Raw genomic sequence first — 18,786 nt, 5'->3', positions numbered from 1 at the left:
AATGACACCTCACACAGACCCATAGACCAAAGGATAAAAGCGCTATAAGCCTGGGAATGGAGCCATTTTAAGTGACGTATATTTGTTAACAACGGTTTGAATTTTTTACAGGCCATCAGATACAATATAAGTTATACATGTTATATATCGTTTTAATCGTAACAACTTGAGGAACATGCATAACAAGTCAGTTTTACCCCAGGGTGAATGGCGTAAAAACACATTTCCCCCAAATAAAAGAAATGCGTTTTTTTTTTCAATTTCACCACACTTTGAATTTTTTTCTGGTTTCCCGGCACATTTTAGGCAAAAATTACATCTGCCATAGCAAAGTACAATTAGTTGCGCAAAAAATAATGGCTCACTTGGGTCTCTAGGTGGAAAAATGCAGGCGCTATGGCCTTATATACACGAGGAGGGAAAAACGAAAACGCAAAAATGAAAACTGGCTGTGTCCCCTAAGGGTTAATGAAAACATCAAATGTTTCTTCTAATTATGTTATCACAATAGCATTATTAGAAGAAACATTTAGAATTATATGTGCGCTCAGCTGATTGGCTGATCGGCTCAGCGCACATATAATTAGCGGGTCCGCAGCACAGTGACTTCATTGTGCTGCGGACCAGCGAAGAGGACACATCGGGGTGAGTATAGAGCTCTCCCCACCCCCTCCCCAGCACTGCACCTCTCCCAGCAAGGAAGGGGGGGTCAGTTAACCCCTTCCTTGCTGGGATGGGTGCAGTCTGACATCAGTCTGGCCCCTAAGGGGTTAAGGAGGATGCAATACATCCTCCCTTAACCCCTTGGGGGCCAGACTGTAAGCAGCGATCTGTAAAGATGCTGCATACTGTAAGGTGCACAACACCGCTCACAATGATGGGTGTTGTGCTCCTGTTTGTGTGTTTTTTGTGTGTTTCTCCCTTTTTGTTTTTCAGATATCGGTATCCTGGGGATTACGTCGGATTCCGTGGACTACGTCGATGACCAGCGTTTTTTTTTATGTTTTTTTTTTATAAAATGGTCAATGAGGGGTGTGGGGGTGTTTTTATTTGAATAAAAAATTTTTTTAACTTGTGTCTTGTCTTTATTTCTTTACTTTATAGACTTAGTAGTGGAAGCCGTCTAATAGACGGAATCCATTACTAAGTTGGGGCCTAGTGTTAGCCGGTATAAAATGGCTAACACTAACCCCCTATTATTACCCCAGTACCCAATGCCACCAGGGGTACTGGGAAGAGCCGGGTGCCAGTGGTCCCGGAGCGTCAAAATTGGCGCTCCTGGACCGGGCGGCAGCAGGCTGGTAAGATTTAGGCTGGGGAGGGCCTAAAACAATGGCTCTTCCCACCCTGGTGTTACCAGGCTGCTGTCGTTTGGTTTTTAACCCGGCTGGTTATAAAAATAGGGGGGACCCTATGCGGGTTTTTTTTTAAATAAATAAATAATAAAAAAAAAACGCATAGGGTCTCTATACTCACCCCGGCTCTTTATATGTGCGCTCAGCCGATCAGCCAATCAGCTGAGCGCACATATAATTCTAAATGTTTCTTCTAATAATGCTATTGTGATAACATAATTAGAAGAAACATTTGATGTTTTCATTAAAGTAAAGTGATGATTAGTACAGAATGCTCTTTTGCCGGCAATATGAATTAACGGCTTATGGAGCTTCCTGTACTAATTAATATTTAATTAATAAAACACATTTTCGATTAAATAAATTCAGTTTCGTTGGTCAATAATTTCATTCTAACGAATCCATCATTGTGCAATTAAATATACTGTCAAAAAATAAATATATATATAAATATACATTTATTTATATATATATTTATTTTAACAGTATATTTAATTGCAAAATGATGGATTAGTTTAAATTTAATTATTGAACAACGAAAGGGACTTTATTACAACGAAAATGTGTTTTATTATTTTAATATATTAACCATGAGAGACATCGGCATTAGTGCAGAGGATCGCAAACCCCGGTAATAGCGATTCATGTAAACTGTGTTCTCTGCTTTCCCAGATGCATCCAGAGGTGTTTGCATCACTTTCTTAAGATTTTATTTGTTATTTTTAGTTGAACCAGATTTCAAAGTAAATGACCGTATGTTTTGAGCCGCATGTCTATTTTTTCCCACGGCCGGAGTTTCACCCGCACATTTACAGCTGCATAAAAAATACAGCCGCACAGTTACATAGTGTGAACCTAGCCCCATCCTGTATCTACAAACTGCTGCTTTTTTATTCTTATGCTCTTACTATACGTTATACACCATATGCTGATTGCTATGCTGTACAGTAACTTATAATATCACATATTCAGCCGTTTTAAAATGTTTGTTTCAATTGTTTTACGTGTTATTCAGAATAGAAAATCATAATTTTTGGGATGTGGAAGCAATTGTCTGGATTTCAATGATTTCTTAGGGGAAATTTAGCTTTGGTTTAACAGTGATTTGAATTACAAGCATGGTCCCGAAACAAATTATGCTTGTAATCCAATGCACCACTGTATCTAGTTTATATATACCCCTTTAAGCCATTTTGTAACTTTGTTATTTTTACAACCAATTATGTTTGGGGGTCATTATCCATTTAACCCAAGCTATAACTTCCTGACTGATGTCTTCCTGGATGTTGCTTCAACATCTCCACCTAATTTTCCTTCCTTATAATGCCATGTCTTCTCCACAACATGGTGCAGCCGTCCCCATGCTTCACAGTTGGGTTAGTGTTCTAGCCTCCTCTATTTTCATCCATAAAATGGACAGTATAGCCAGACAAGTTCCAGGCTTTGGAGTTCGGATTTCTCCTTGCTTCTAAAGAGAAGACATTTTTCTGGAATTTTCTGTATGCATTTGTCATGTATGCGTCTGGTTTCACACTGGCTAAACTTTTTGCAAAAATGCCCCAAAAATGCCATGGGGAAGAGTTAAAAAAAAAAAGTTTATTGTGGCGAATGTTTATTGTATGTTGCAAAAGTTGATACATTTTTGCACAACAACCACACATCAAAAAAAGTTCGGAAAAAAAAAATGAAAAAAAAATTCATCATCCATTGTGGGACAATTTGATACATTTTGCACAATTGAAACTGGCATAAAAGAGTGCAAGGTGTTAAAAATATAAATTACCCCTTTGTTTAAAAAAGATCCATGGAAATCAAACTGATCCGAAATTGTTCTTGTGTTTGGTCCGTAGATCCACATAGGAAAGTGAAGCATTATACAGCACTCATACAAATCCATGGACCATCTGTGTAATGCAGGATATAGAAGGACCTCTTTGTAATGGCTGCCCTAGCACTAGTGATCTAAAAAAAATAAGGTCCCGGAGGAACACTTGTGAATGGAATGCATGCATGTAGTTACTGCTCTTTTCATTGCTATTCGACCAACAGTGATAGCTGAGTGTAGTCTCTGTCATAACCGTTATCAGGAGGTCGAGTGGTGGCCTTGAAGGTACACTACCGTTCTGTTCACAACAGGCACTCAAGGGACATCAGTCTTAAGGGGGCCCTCACACGTTACGTGCACAGTCCATAAATATGGATGATGTGCTACAGAACGGAATTCGCACTACTGTACTGACACCGCAAAGATTTAAACAGTTTTGAACTTCCCGGCATCATAATGAATGATAATGCTGGGAACTCAGAAATCTGTTCCATAGCACATTGTCTATATTTACGTACCGTGCATGGAATGTGTGAATGCCCCCTTAAGACTGATGTCCCTTGAGTGCCTGTTGTGAATGGTAATGTACCTTTAAGGCCACCACTCCACTTCGGGGCCACCACTCCACTTCCACATTGAGGATAGGTGACATGTTATTTGTGAGCCAGTCCAATTTAAAGAGTTTTTCTATTAGCTCTTAAAAAATATCTGCAGACTGGGAACAGGCAGGGCAGCAGACTTTGTGAAGACTTTATCTCAGGTGAAAGATCATGCGGCCCTTTAGGGAGCGGCAGCGGCCGCCCCTGCACAGGGAGCTTCAATTCATATACTTCTCACTCACTTCAGGAGTAGAGAGATCAGTAATAGACTGATGTGTCTGCCCCACTTCTAGATTGCAGACTGTGCCTGCAATCTAGAAGTGATCTGGAGCAGCCAGTAATGCCTTCCTGGCGCAGGCTGCTCGACGAGATCGGTGTTCGGCCTGCACCAGGAAGCATCCAGGGGGACACAGCAGTGTGGGAGTAGTGTGTGTTTTTTTAACTTCACTGAAGAAATGTCTATCCAGGAGATGGGGGACACAGGAGGGGGGGGATTATCACTACATGGGAACACAGGAGGGGGAATTATCACTACATGAACACACAGAAGGGGTATTATGACCACATGGAGAGAAAGGAGGGGGGATTATGACTAGATGGGGAGATGGAGGGGTCTTATTGAGTGTTAGGGCAAAAGGGAGGTATTTACAGCATGGAGAAAGAGAAGGGGCTAGTTACTGTGTGGGTGTCAAATAGGGGGAACTGTTCATGTTTGGGGCAATATGAGTATCGTATAGAGGTTAGGAGACTGGTAAATTGCAGAGCCTAAAATGTTTGTCCGATAGATGCTGTGGGGACAAGTTATGGCTAAGAAGTCTTCATGATGGCCTGAACCAAATGGAGACGAAAATGGAAAGTGAACGACTCTGATGAGAGAGAACATCACCTGTGAGTCACTCGATGTAACTGCACCCTGATCACTATACATGTATGCTTATACATATATATGTGGTCATTGTGTGGCAGTATTATTCTTCCCTTGTGTAGTGGTAATATTGGTGATAATATTTAGTCACTATGAGGTGGTGATATGTGGTCATTGTGTGGCAGTATTATTCTTCCCTTGTGTAGTGGTAATATTGGTGATAATATTTAGTCACTATGGGGTGGTGATATGTGGTCATTGTGTGGCGGTATTATTTTTCCCTTGTGTAGTGGTAATATTGGTGATAATATTTAGTCACTATGGGGTGGTGATATGTGGTCATTGTGTGGCGGTATTATTTTTCCATTGTGTAGTGGTAATATTGGTGATAATATTTAGTCACTATGGGGTGGTGATATGTGGTCATTGTGTGGCGGTATTATTTGGTGTTTTTATTTGATGTTGATCTCAGTATAGTGGGCTTTGTTCAGGAACAGTATGATGGTAATATATATGGAGATTTCCTGCATGTAAAACTTCCTTGCTGTTCATATTCGGAGGGGGCTATTTCAGTTCTCACCTCAGGCAGCAGAAAAGCTAGAATCGGGTACATAAAACAAAAAACAAACAAACTATTATTTGCAACCGCTCTGAGGTCCAACACTGGAAGTTCTCTGATGATCTCTGTACTGTGCTGTGGAGTATGTTGGTGCTATATGAAATATATAAATGAAAATGATGAGAAGTCTATAAGTGTTCCTCTGGGACCTTATTGTGGATGGTAGGACTAGGCATTGTGACCCTGGGAATGATTCTGTGCTCATCTATAGCAGATAACAGAACGATACCATCATAGTAGAATAATAATAATAATAATAATAATGAATATAATAGCGACAACAGATTCTGCAGCACCTTACAATTCTGGGGGTACATATATTGACAAAAATCAGACATTATAGAGATACATATATAATTATCCATACATAAGGATACATTCATGAGCTTACAGACTATTAGTATACTTTTAATTGTTCTCTTGATCAGCATGAAGTATCAATACCCGTGACCTGAAGTACCTCCGGTATGCCCTCATCCCTCTGGAATGCATTACAGTCAGGCACACATGAAAGAGGTTATTGACAGGCAGCGGTTGTTCGTCACAGTGTGTCTTCTGTGAAAGTCACTTCCTCTCATAAAAAGGAACTGAAGACTTTACATTCACTTAAATATAAAACATCTCCTGGACGCATCACATGATAACCACGTGATCCGGTCAGGGAGGGCAGGGGGTGTATACTGGTGCAATGGGGAACAGATGGAGGTCATGTGACCAGGTCTGTGTCTAGGGGGTGTCAAGCACATATACAGTTAACTGACGGTCTCCGCACATTGGGATCCAGGACCTGCTCTACTGTATGTGTTTGCATTTTGATGCATTGTAAGGGGCGGCGTCCCTTGTGGCACACTTCCATCAGCAGATAGAGGGAACTATTTTTCTGCTATGTCTGCGGCTTTTCTGATGCCTTTCTGATGTGCGCTTACTGTCCCTGGTTTATTTCCTGACACTATTCTGTGTATCCTCCTCTTCCTCCTCGTCCTCACTCTCCCTGCAGCTGGAAGTGTTTCCTCTCTGTGCCGCAGAGAAGGGGGGAGGGAGGAAGTCACAAGCTGGAGAGACACACACATACTTGTGTGGGATGCACTGAAACTCTACAGTGCAACATCAGCCCCCAACATCTGTATTTCCTCCGCCTCTCATTCTCTCTGCCTTTGGCATCCTCTGATTTTTGGCCTTCTGTTCTCCATTCTTTGCACTTTTACCTCCCCCCTCCTCCTATTTGGACTCATTGTCCCTTCTGAATGTCCCCTCCCTGAGACAGCCTGGAGGACAGCGTGTCAGCTGGTGGGATGTGGAGATCGGGGTAAGATGAATTTATTCTTTAATATGGGATAGACGTTCGCTATAGAATAATGCATATGATAATAATCTACATATATATGCAATGGATTTCTTTCTTAAAATAATGCAGATTGCTGGCCGTCAGATGACAGCTAGCAAGGCTTCACAAATCCATGCATAACTTTACTGGCCCCTTTAGTAGCCAATAATATAGAACATGATGTCTTTGTGTACTCATTTAGATCACCGGCTTGTGGCTGCCTAGTACTACAAGACTCAGCAGTCTTTACCAGTTCTGCAGACACCGTCTTTCTTATTTCTTCTCCTTTGAACGCTGAAATATGTCTCATTATATTGTGTATAGTAAATGTTTGCCAAAGGTAGTTGAGCTGAGTTTGTCATTTACCATAGAGAATTGTGTTCTTTTATATTAGACCGCAGGTGCAGATGTAGTTAACTAACACGTTCAGCCCTGCTACTTCTGTGATCTGGAAAAATAAGTAGCTGACCCAACAGAAAAGATGACAAGCGTGATCTGGTTGTACTGTATGTGTTTCTAGCTGGTGGGGCGGTGTTGGGTGTTCATTGATTGAGGATATAGATTTCTCTCATTGAGAAAGCGACTTTCTATGTGAATGGCAGGAAATTTCATTCAGAGGCGGCTTCCTGGAGGGAATACCATTCTCTTTCCTTGCATATGTTGTTCTCTTGGGACTGACATTGTGTCTATTATTTCTACAGGCAGACCTCTCTTGTAGATGGGGGTCCCCAGCTCCACTGCCCCTCCTCATCTGAGGAATGGATGGCTTCCCCAAGACCAGAATCTCCAAGACCCATTGCTGAGCGGCCAAAAGATACCCCAACCTATGACCTATCTCGCCTACGCAGCTCCTCGGTGGAAATAAGAGAGAAGGGCTCGGAAATTCTGAGAGATGAGCTTCTGAAAGCCCAGAAGGTAACACTGTACTATGGGTTTGTGTCATCTGTTATAGTAATGCACATAGGAAGAAGCCATCTGTATAATATTACTGTGTGCATGAGATTAGCGTCCTTGTGTTCTGTACAGGGTGGGGACCTACACAGAGGGTGTGTGAGGACAGATAACTTCATCCATCCTTGAAGTAGTTCTATGCAATGACACAACAGAGCACTAAGGGGCCTATTTATCATTTGCACTTTTTATTTGGCGCTTGCACACCTTATTATGTGCCGAGCAAAAACTCACAGACCTTGCTCCAAATTTATCATTAGGAACACGGGCTTTGAGGAAACCTAAACGTGCACTTAAAGTGGTTTAAGGGATTAAAGAAGCATGGCTCCTTTTTTTTAGGAGCAGCACCACACCTGTACATAGGTTGTGTCTGGTATTGCAGCGCAGCTCTATTTATGTGAACAGGGCGGAGCTGCTTTACCACATGTAATCTGTGGAGAGATGTGACGTTTGGTCTTGAAAGCAGCCATGTTTTGTTTTGTTTTTTAAAATCCTGTAAAACTCCTTATTTTGTGTCCTTGGCAGGAGATAGACCATGTATATATTCTTTTTGGCCTCTGTGTGACTACACTGCATTCCCCCCCCTACATTCAGCATGTACATTAGGAAAGCTCCAGATGTACATGCTAAATATCTCCCTTGGGGTAGATTAGTCAGATTGAGGAAACCTGAGCATCCTTTTGACCTCTGACTGATCACTGTGCTGAAAAAGTTGGAATATGGAATAACGGATAATGGATGTGCTAAAGAGCGTGGATTTTGAAACAAAAAAAAACATGTTTTCTAGCTTAGTATCTGCTTTGCTACAAGGCTGGGTTCACACAGCATACAATATAAAGAGAACTGCAGTAAAATAAGTATAAAAATCCATAAAAATATTCCATGTTGACCACACCTTAAACATTTCCTTTCCATTCACATACATGCTAAACGTAGAGGAAAACAGTGTGTAGACCCAGCCTAAGTGAAGTACAATATTCTGCAGGTGTAAGCACAGTGATATATATATATATATATATATATATATATATATATATATATATATCTGCACGGACTCAGAATCTGTGATTGGGTAGTGAGGACTTTTCACCCAGTGTCCAGTCATGCAGTAAACTAGTGGTTTAATACACTAACAGAATTAGGGTCATAACACTGAGAACAACATCACAGTGCTCTTCTCCTATAAAGTGTTATAATAAATCCAAGAATACCTAAAGTTTTTATCCTATGAAACTATGAATCCTCTGTCTGCTCCTTTTGAATCTCATAAATATCTAGTTTGATGTAAAGAAAGCTTAAAGTGTACATGTTATCCTAAAAAACTTTTGACATGTCATAGAGACATGTCAAAACATTTTGATCGATCTGTGTCTGAGTGTTCAGACCTGTATCAATCATGACAGCAGGGAGAGGACTGCACTGCAGCGAGGTCCGCTCCCTGCTCTGTGTCAGTGAAAAGAGTTAGGCTCCATAGACTTACATTAGGAGCCCAGCTCATCACACGACAGAGAGCTGGGAGAGGACCGCTCTAAGTGCAGTCTTTTCCCGACTTCTTCTAATAGGTACGGGTGTAAACACTCAGACCCGGACCCATCAAAACTTTTGACATGTGACAGGTACAATTTAAAGCAGCACTATCAGCAGGTTCTGGTCAGTGAACCTGCTGATATCTGCCACCAGCTTTTTATCTTACAAGTGTCCTGCGGTTCTTCTTTTTATTTTTACTGTCGGCAATGAGGAGCTTTTGACTAATTGCTGATATGCTAATGACGGACTTTGGAGCATAATGGGAGCCATATGCATAGTGGGTGGGCCGGGAGGGGGCTGACTGGGCGGGCCGACGGGTGCTCCGGGCGGAGGGGTGCTGGCCATTATGCTCCAAAGCCCCTCATTAGCATATTAGTAATTAGTCAAAAGCTCCTCATTGCCGACAGTAAAAATAAAAAGAAGAACCACAGGACACTTGTAAGGTAAAAAGCTGGTGGCAGATATCAGCAGGTTCACTGACCAGAACCTGCTGATAGTGCTGCTTTGAGGCTATGTTTCCGCGCAGTATTTTGGTCAGTTTTTTGCAACCAAAACCAGGAGTGGATTCAAAACACAGAAAGGCTATGTTCACACAATGTTGAAATTTACTGGATGGCTGTAATTTACGGCTGTTCTATTAAAATAACGGCAATTATTTGCCATTAAATAGCGTCCAACTACTCAACACTCAGATCCCTTTAGATTTTAATATGTCTCTATTTTTCTTTGTAACAGTGGCTATTTAAGTCTGGGAGGTATGATCAGCTTGTAGCTGAATGCTGATTCTACTGGGTGTTCTCCTCCATAGAAATTACCATGCATTCTTGGCTGAGGTGGGGATCAGGAATCAGAACTGCTAGCAGAAACATATTTCGCCCACCACTTATGTGTATTTGTATAGATAAGGTGGACATAACGACTTGCACCTACCTTCATTATCACTAGCCGACCCCTTGCAGGCTGGTTTTGCCATATATTGTAGTGACAGCAGCAGTGCAGTCCAGTATGGAGTATAAAACTTGGCGTATGGAGTAGATCCCTTATTCACACTATAGTCAACACAGTTAAGGGGGATTGAGCCTGTAACCAATCTTTCTTCTGTACTAGTGATAGGAAGAACAAAGATCTATTACAATCTAATCCTTTGGTCATCTGCCTTGGAGGGCATAGCCTATGAATTTTTTCATGTGTTACACATGCTTTGTCAATGCCTCAGCACATAGTCAATCCTCTCCTTTTGGATGCAGTTGACGACATGGGCAGTACATATAACATTTTAGATGACTTAGGGCAGTGATTTTCAACCAGTGTGCCGCGGCACACTAGTGTGCCGTGACACATGGTCGGGTGTGCTGCGGGGAAAGTTCCCCAAACTATGGTGCCCCTGTGTTTTGTTCCCCGGCAATGCGCAACGATCAGTGGCGGATTATAATGTGGGCGGTTGCGTGGTGCGCTGCGGCGGGCCGTGATGCACGCATCCAATCAATGTGTGCGCTACGGCCCGCCGCAGCACACCACGCTCCCGGTCTCCGCTGATTGGAGGAGCATGTCCGAGACCTACGGGTGACCAGTAGGTGAGGCAGACAGCAGCGGAGACCATCTCGGAGGAGGTGAGGAGGAAGGGGGGGAGAGAAACCTGGGGATGGGGGAGAGAAACAGCGGAGAGAAGCAGAGGGGAGAGAAGTTTGGTGGAGAGAAGTATGGTGGAGAGAAGCACAGGAGGGAAGCATGGGGGAGAGAAGCACAGGAGAGAAGCAGGGGGGGGGGAGAAGTATGGTGGAGAGAAGCACAGGAGAGAAGCATGGGGGAGAGAAGCACAGGAGAGAAGCAGGGGGGAGAAGTACGGTGGAGAGAAGCACAGGGGGGAGAAGTATGGTGGAGAGAAGCACAGGAGAGAGGCAGGGGGAGAAGTATGGTGGAGAGAAGCACAGGGGGGAGAAGTATGGTGGAGAGAAGCACAGGAGAGAAGCAGGGGGGAGAAGTATGGTGGAGAGAAGCACAGGAGAGAAGCACAGGGGGGAGAAGAAAACAGGCCCAGGTTTCACACTGAGTGAGTATAAATACATTTAGAATCTATATTATTAACTATATGTATAATATGTACTGTTTTAGTGTCTTTTTGTGCCATTTTGGTTGGTGGTGTGCCCTGGGATTTTTTAAGTATAAAAAGTGTGCCGAGGCTCAAAAAAGGTTGAAAATCACTGACTTAGGGCATATACAGTACATGCAAACAGAAATATTTGCAGAAAAAATACACTAAGGTCATTCCAATAGTTCAGACCTAGTGGACCCGACTTTCGTTTTTTAAAATTATCTCCAATTCCTTCTAATCCCTATATCTATTTCCACCACACATAAGCAATCCTACCCTTAATAACACAGTAGATGTCATATGTAGTAGGTCGCCTCTGTGAACCTTGAGCATATGTCGCAGTAACACGGAGATCCCTCTCCTGTTTTCAATGAGCAGACATGCTCTCCAAGGTCATAGGTCAGATAATTTGCCACAAGTAAAGAGTATAACATAGGCAACAAAACTAGTACTAATAGTTATTACCCGTATTAGTTGTGTGGTACAAGGAACTGCATCTGCATTGTCAGCTGCAGTGATTTCCTTTTAGTACACCATTTATCCACCAACTTATTCACCAGTGGCTGAAATGCAAATTGTTTTACTTGCTTTGCTTATTAGCAGGGTCCATTGACAATAAGCAGATCACAAACTCTTTCCCCCATTGAGACCACAAGCGATTAGTTGTAATCTTGGCAAACCTGGTAGTAAGTGGTCAGATTATCTGCGGTGCCACCACAGGAAACATTTATTATTACACAGTAACAATTTTAATCAATGGATTGTCTGTGTATTGCGGGACAAGACAGGTCCTCCTGAGCAAGAGACTCTATGTAGCCATTCTTCACTATTGCCAAGAGATGAGGATCCTGAAAAGAGAATTCTCTAATAGGATATATGACAATGGGCTTTCTAAACTAAACAAAACCCTTTAATTGATATAATCAAACCTAACATTGAGTCTAAAAGAAATGGTACATCTGCTTGTGATGGATGTGCAAGATATCACTATATCACTATATCACTATGTTTGAATAGGAATACAAATTGCCTTTTTTTGTATTTCTTTGGCTTTGTAATATCTGGAAATGGTTATTTTTTTTTAACCCTGAAATTGTAATGAAACTAAGGATTACTGTTCATCTCCTAAACCTAAATGGATCTTTCAAATGGCTGGGATGGAAATGTACATACCCCAAAATGAGGTTTTCCAGTAATGCTTGGTTAATAAATAACCATCAGCTGCTTACACTATTGAATGAAGAAGTTTCACCTCTTAATCATCAAAGTTGCTAGTGAAGCATACATTATTAGGGGTGTTTTTTTAGATATTTAAGGAATTGATTAAAATGGTTAAGAGACCCAGATAAAGATACTGTCAGTGTCAACTATTGTAAATGTCATTAGTATGATAATGCAAAGCAACCTCTTGTCTAGCCAAAAGCAGGTTTGGAAAAGTTAGGGGTCAGTAGGTCCCCATCGCAGTACCTGCTATTTGGCAATAACATTATGCATTTAATTTAAAAAAAAATTATGAGTATAAAAAGTAAGGTATCCAAATGAGATCCAAGAGTTCTCCCATACTGTGACAGTCAATGTCCATCAGCCTGCATAGACATTTGTTCTTTAAATTTATTGTTGAAAAATGATAACCCGAAATCGCAAATAATTGAGAAAAAGTGTTTGGTATCCCATAGGTATGATGGAGTTGCCTCCTTGAGGAAGGGTCTAAGAAACCAATCTAGGCATCATAGGCTTAGTAACCAACCCTTGCCTAAGGGCCCTATTACACCAAAAGATGTCTGACAGATTATCTGACATATTTTTCAGCTAAAGCCAGGAACGGACTATAAACAGAGCACAGGGAACGTAAAGGAAAGACTGATATTTATCCCCTTTTCAAATCTATTCCTGGCTTTGGCTGCAAATATCTGTCAGATAATCTGTCAGACATCTGTTTGTGTAATAGGGACCTAATACTATAAGGTGACCTTGTACTTTCTTGTATTCTAACATGGGGGGCATCTGTTAAAGTAACTGTCAAAAAAAATGTAAAGTATCAAAAGTTATTAATCACAGCGGGTCTCACTGGTGACACCTGCTGTGATCGGGAGATTCAGTAGGGGAGGGAGTGCGGCATCTGTATCATTTACTCCCTGGTTGTATCTTCATTGTCGGAATTTGTGGCTGGCCGGTGAGTGAATCGTGCTGCTGCCGCATCCTCTCCTCAGCTATATCTTCCAATCACAGTAGGTCTCAGCAGTGATACCCACTGTGATTAATAACTTTACACATGTCTGATGACATAGCAAAAGTTCCTTTTTTGTGACAGATTTCTATGCAGGGTCTCACTACCCATGAAAAAGGGGTATACAACCAATAAAACTAACCCCCTCCTCCAGTCCTTCTTGGCAATTATAGTGAATCCTGAATGACGCCAAGTCTCCTTGAATCTCTAGCTTAAATGGACCAGGTCTGGGGTTTCTGTTATATCTTTGCTTAATATTCACAAGTTTAGAAGGTATATATGTGTTAGTAAGGCTTATGTGAATATTGTTTCCTTTATGTATTTTACTTTCATTACAGGAGCTAAAGTTGAGAGATGAAGAATGTGAAAGATTGTCAAAAGTTCGAGAGCAGCTGGAACAGGAGCTGGAGGAGCTGACAGCCAGTTTATTTGAGGTAAGTGGAATAACTTACTAATCTTTATGGGCATCTACCGAAAAATTATTCAAAATTTTTTTAATCTGAGGTTGTTTTCTTGATTTTATATGACACCTTTTTTAAAGAGAAGATTGTAGGCTGATTATTCTAGTTTTTTTTTTCCTACTATTTATTTGCCCTGTTGGCTTGCTATATTTCTTGCACCAAGATGGCAGTGAGGCTGAACTGATCAGCTGCTGGTGCTTCACTAGTATGTAGGTGTAGTCGTTGTCATATCATTCATAAATTATCTGCATTAAAACTGAATGGCTTTAACTTCTAACTTGTGTATTTAATAAGAGAGATTGCCATTATCTCTGGACTTAAATATACTTCAATATATAAAGTATCACATGCCTTACCAGATTTGTAGCAGCTGAAATATCCTTAAAGCAACTCTGTACTCACAATCTCCCCACCCCCACCCCCTCCCAAATCACTTGTACCGCTTGATAGCTGCTTTTAATCCAATATCTGTCCTGGGGTCCATTCAGCAGGTGATGAAGTTATTGTCCTAAAAAACAACTTTTAAACTTGCAGACTGTGTAAAATTAGCCTAAATATCTGTGTCCTAGGCTTACAACACCCCTCTGCCCCTCCTCCCCGCCCTCTTCATTATTAGGAATGCCCCTGGGCAGGATTTCTTTTAATTATCACTTGTCTGAACACTGCACATGTGCTGGATCATTAAGGTCCATGTGCAGTGTTCAGACAAGTGATGAATAGGAGAAATCATACTTAGGGGCATTCCTAATGGTGAAGAGGAGGGACTGAGGGGCTTTGCAGGCCTAGGTCACAGGTACTCTAGGCCATGCCGATTTGACACAGGGCTGCAAGTTTTTTAGGACAATAACTGCATCCCCTGCCGATTGGACCCCAGGACAGATCTTGGATTGAAAGCAGCTATTCGACAGTTAAAGTGGTCTAGGGGGCAGATTGTGAGTACAGAGTCACTTTAACACTATTCTATGCTGGCAAGGTTGTTGATAGCATCGTGGCCGCACCTTAGCTAAATGGCCACCGCTATGTTTATTTAAACAGCATAGAAGTTATTCATATTCGTTGTTGTAAACCTGGACCCATAAATAGCCACAGCTGTGAATATTCCCTTCCTCTGTTCCTGGAAAACAGCTTAAACCTCACCATCCTCCTTCACTACATTCCACGCATGATTTGTACTGCCCTGCCTGACACATGAAGCTCATATTTTCTTTAGATTACTATAACATCAATTTCTTACTTCTCTCATCTGCATTTGTTGGCATTTATGGTTGAAAATGATAATTACATTTTGTTCTTGTTCCTTTTTACATAACATATAAAATAAAATAAAAATCTTCCTAAAACCCCTTTGAGGGTATGTCCACATGTACCGGATCCGCTGCAGATTTCATCTAAATAACTGAACACAGCATCAAATCTGCACCATCAAATCTGCTGCGGATCTGCTGCGGATCCTGTACATGTGAACGCACCCTAACAATATATTTTCAGTAGACAACAGGCAGGATGTGAAACTAACAGCCAGCAAATTACATCCATTGGCATTCTGATAAAATTTTACAGCAAAGTGTAACATTTTGTAAAAAAAAAAAAAAGTGTGAAAATGGGCATTTATTCTTCCTAATTGGTAAGAGATGTATAAGGATTAAGAAAAGTTCTTGTATTAATTCTTGTGGTCATGGGAGACTCTACAGGAGAAAAAATCCCGACAACACTCTTTGATTGGTAAAGGGTGATAACATGATGAAAAGTGGTCAATGAAGATGGTACAGGTAAGATTACAGTGATAACATGAGGAAAAGTACCACTATTACCCCTTGTGGTCACCGGTGGTTCTACAGTGGAAGAAATCACAGCAGTTGATAAGGAGGTTATAACATGATGAAAAGTTCTTGTATCACAACCTGTGGTCACTGTAGGTATTACAGGGGGAGAAATCGCAGGTTGTGTTACCTTCATGATGTATAAAAGTTTTAAAAGGCTTAAAATATTTATTCCATGTCCATTTAAATTGTGATAAATATTAGATTCATGGGGCTATAACCACTACAACCCCCCCCCCCCCCAAATCAGTGCGGCCAGTCATTTCACTTAGTCCGAGTAGAAAAAATCTGATCATCTGATGCCACAAATTTATACAGATTTGTAAATTATGTCCACTTATAAAAGCACAATCTTTCCAGTACCTACCAGCTGCTGTATGATCTGCAGGAAGTGGTGTATTCTTCATAGTCTGGCACAATGCTCCCTGCTGCCACCTTTCTGTGTCAGTAATTGTCCAGAGCAGCAACAAATCTCCATACAGTTACTAACATTGACAGAGGTGGCAGCAGAGAGCACTGTGTCAGACTGGAGAGAATACGCCACTTCCTGTAGGACATAAAGCCTCTGATAAGTACTGGAAGACTTGAGATTTTTAAGTACAAGTAAATTACAAATCTATATAAGTTTCTGGATCCAGTTGATTTTAAAACTGATTTGATTTTGATTTTTCTCTGGAGTAACCCTTTAAGAACCATGATATGTGGAATAAAATAGATTTGTGTTAAAGTAAAACAATTTATGACACAGACCCTGTGTCGCAGCACATGTAGGTTAAAGATGAAACGTGCCATTGTATGAAATCAGAGAATACAACACTGTACAAAACTCAACTGAAACACAACATAGTAACCTAACTGTATCAAGGCTTCTCTTTGCCCTAAATATTTTACTGCTTCACCAAATTCCATCTATTTGTAAGGACAGAAGAGCTGCCATCCATCAGTGTGGCAAGTAACCTGCTTTATTTCCATTTACTCTCTGTGCAGGAAGCTCACAAAATGGTGCGTGATGCTAATATCAAGCAGGCTGCCTCTGAGAAACAGCTCCGAGAGGCCCATGGGAAGGTAAGATGAACTGACGGCCCATATATTATTTACACCATACCTTTCCTTTTTTGCTATTTTTTTTTTTTTTAATACTTTATTTGCCTTGTTAGATTGACATGTTGCAGGCGGAAGTCACAGCTCTGAAAACCCTTGTTATCACTTCTACCCCGTCTTCTCCAAACCGTGATCTGCACCCCCAACTCCAAAGCCCCTCAAAGAATGCACTACGCAAGGGTCATTCTCGGAACAAGAGCACAGGTTGTGCAGCAGTTGTGCCGCTTGCTTCTCCTCCTCAGCCAGTCAGTGCAGAGGCTAAAGAGGTGAGCTGACATATAGCTGGTGTATGTTTATTCCCAGCATTACTATATCAGCAGTTTATATCCCAGTTTTAAGAAAATTATGGTGTAAACTGTGTCATGTGTAGGGGTGCCCCCCTCATATTACATTTCTTGCAACAATGGATACTTATGCACCATAGCTGATGTAGGTTTGGGCTATGTTCAGGGGCGGATTAACTTTACCATAGGCCCCGGGCTGTTCACCAAGCCTGGGCCCCCCCATCCCACTGTAACTATGTCAGCACTAGCCTGGCGTTCATAGTACAGTATAGATAATGTCATAATGTCCTGATTTGTGCAAAATTGCCATAAAGAAAATTGTGATTTTTTTTTCAAATCATGGCGAAAGTGTAGCCAGGAGACAGTACACCATTGAAAGTATAAGTCTTTTTGGGTGGTCATGGGCCCCCCAGGAGCTCAGGGCCCCAGGCTCCCGCCCAGAACGCCCCTATTATAATCCACTACTGGCTATGTTCAGACGTTGTATGACACCCGGCCGAGTCACGGAACGGCCAGTGTGAGAAATAATCATCTCGGCCGATACTGCAGTGATGATCTTTAGCGCATGTGGGCGCATCCATGCACGCACGCATCCGAATTCCCCGCTGCTCACATTGGAGCGTGCGGCTGGAGGCGCACACTACATTGTGTGAGCTGACAGGGGTTTTTGCGGCTGCTATTCAGTGAATAGCGGCTGCAGAAAACTGACATGTCAGCTTCTTGTGGTGCCGCTAGGGATCCGGAGTGTATATATGTGGTATACACTACAGCCGGGATCCTATGCTTTCAATACAATATGTGTGCTGTATAAATCACGGCCGTTGTTGCAACGGCTGTGATTTCTATAACACATACGCTGTGTGAACATAGCCTAGTGATGTAAAGTGCGTCCGTCAAGCTGCAGAAGACTCTTCTCGCTAAGCCTCACCCACCATTTAAAAGTGCAGTGTAAAACCAGCAAAACGTTCCTCCCCAAAAAAGTTCCTTAGGCTTTGAACAAATGAAATATCCCAATCTAAGAGGGACCCATGTGAATGTGGTGATCATACATGCCAGTGGTACCAGGAACGGCTCACCTATAGACTGTGCATCAGGGACTATGTTGTCTTACAGGCTAGGCAATGGTCCCAGGGAAAAAGGTATGCTCTCATTCAGAAAACCACCTTTCTAGTGCAATCTATTGGCTGCAGCTTCCCTGTAAGTCAAATAGGGGTTGCCACTGTACCTGTGTGACCCCTCAGCTACAGAGGAGAGGATGACCGTACTAGATATGGTGAGTGCAATGATGTTATGATCAGATAATTGCATTGTAATGTAGTAACAGTTTATACTGTTTGAGATAGGTGGTGGGCTTAAAGGAGAAGTCCGGCAAGCAGGGGATGTGGGAAAAATAAAAAATACATTATGCTTACCTGTCCCCACACCCGTGTTGTGCCGCATTATTGTGCTCCCATACCCCGCCAAGTGTCATCTTCTCCCGGCTTCTGGGTTATGTCACAACCTGGGTTGAAGGTCACAAATCAGTGGGATTTAGCCTGCTAAGTGATTGCAGCGGTGTCCCACTCCAGTCACTGACTGGCTGAGCAGGGCATCTGTCAACCAGGTAGTGACGTTGCTGGAGGGGAGCCAAGAAAACAGTCGTCGGGGGAAAGTGTTGCTGCACGGGCACCGCAACAGATGAGTATAACTTCTTTTTATGTTCCCCCAGCCTGGAATAATTTTTTTGCCTCACGCCG

General features: G+C 41.9%; 1 protein-coding gene across 3 annotated transcripts in view; it reads left to right on the top strand.

The window, feature by feature from the left end:
- The window catches only part of RAB3IL1 (RAB3A interacting protein like 1), a 36,550-nt gene that overhangs the window by 3,492 nt on the left and 14,272 nt on the right, over positions 1 to 18,786 (top strand). For 2 of the 3 annotated variants that reach the window (XM_069968343.1, XM_069968341.1), the window contains exons 2-5: positions 7,289 to 7,502; positions 13,723 to 13,818; positions 16,653 to 16,730; positions 16,823 to 17,032. In XM_069968343.1, coding sequence (XP_069824444.1) covers positions 7,289 to 7,502; positions 13,723 to 13,818; positions 16,653 to 16,730; positions 16,823 to 17,032 — 598 coding nt within the window. Of the gene's footprint in view, positions 1 to 6,019; positions 6,570 to 7,288; positions 7,503 to 13,722; positions 13,819 to 16,652; positions 16,731 to 16,822; positions 17,033 to 18,786 lie in introns of those variants that run through there. The other variant, XM_069968342.1, reaches the window with a different exon arrangement.

This window comes from Dendropsophus ebraccatus, chromosome 4 (assembly GCF_027789765.1).
Source record: "Dendropsophus ebraccatus isolate aDenEbr1 chromosome 4, aDenEbr1.pat, whole genome shotgun sequence".
NCBI lineage: Eukaryota > Metazoa > Chordata > Amphibia > Anura > Hylidae > Dendropsophus > Dendropsophus ebraccatus.
The sequence above is the reverse complement of the archived record's forward strand: the minus strand, read 5'-3'. Positions and strand labels throughout refer to the sequence as shown.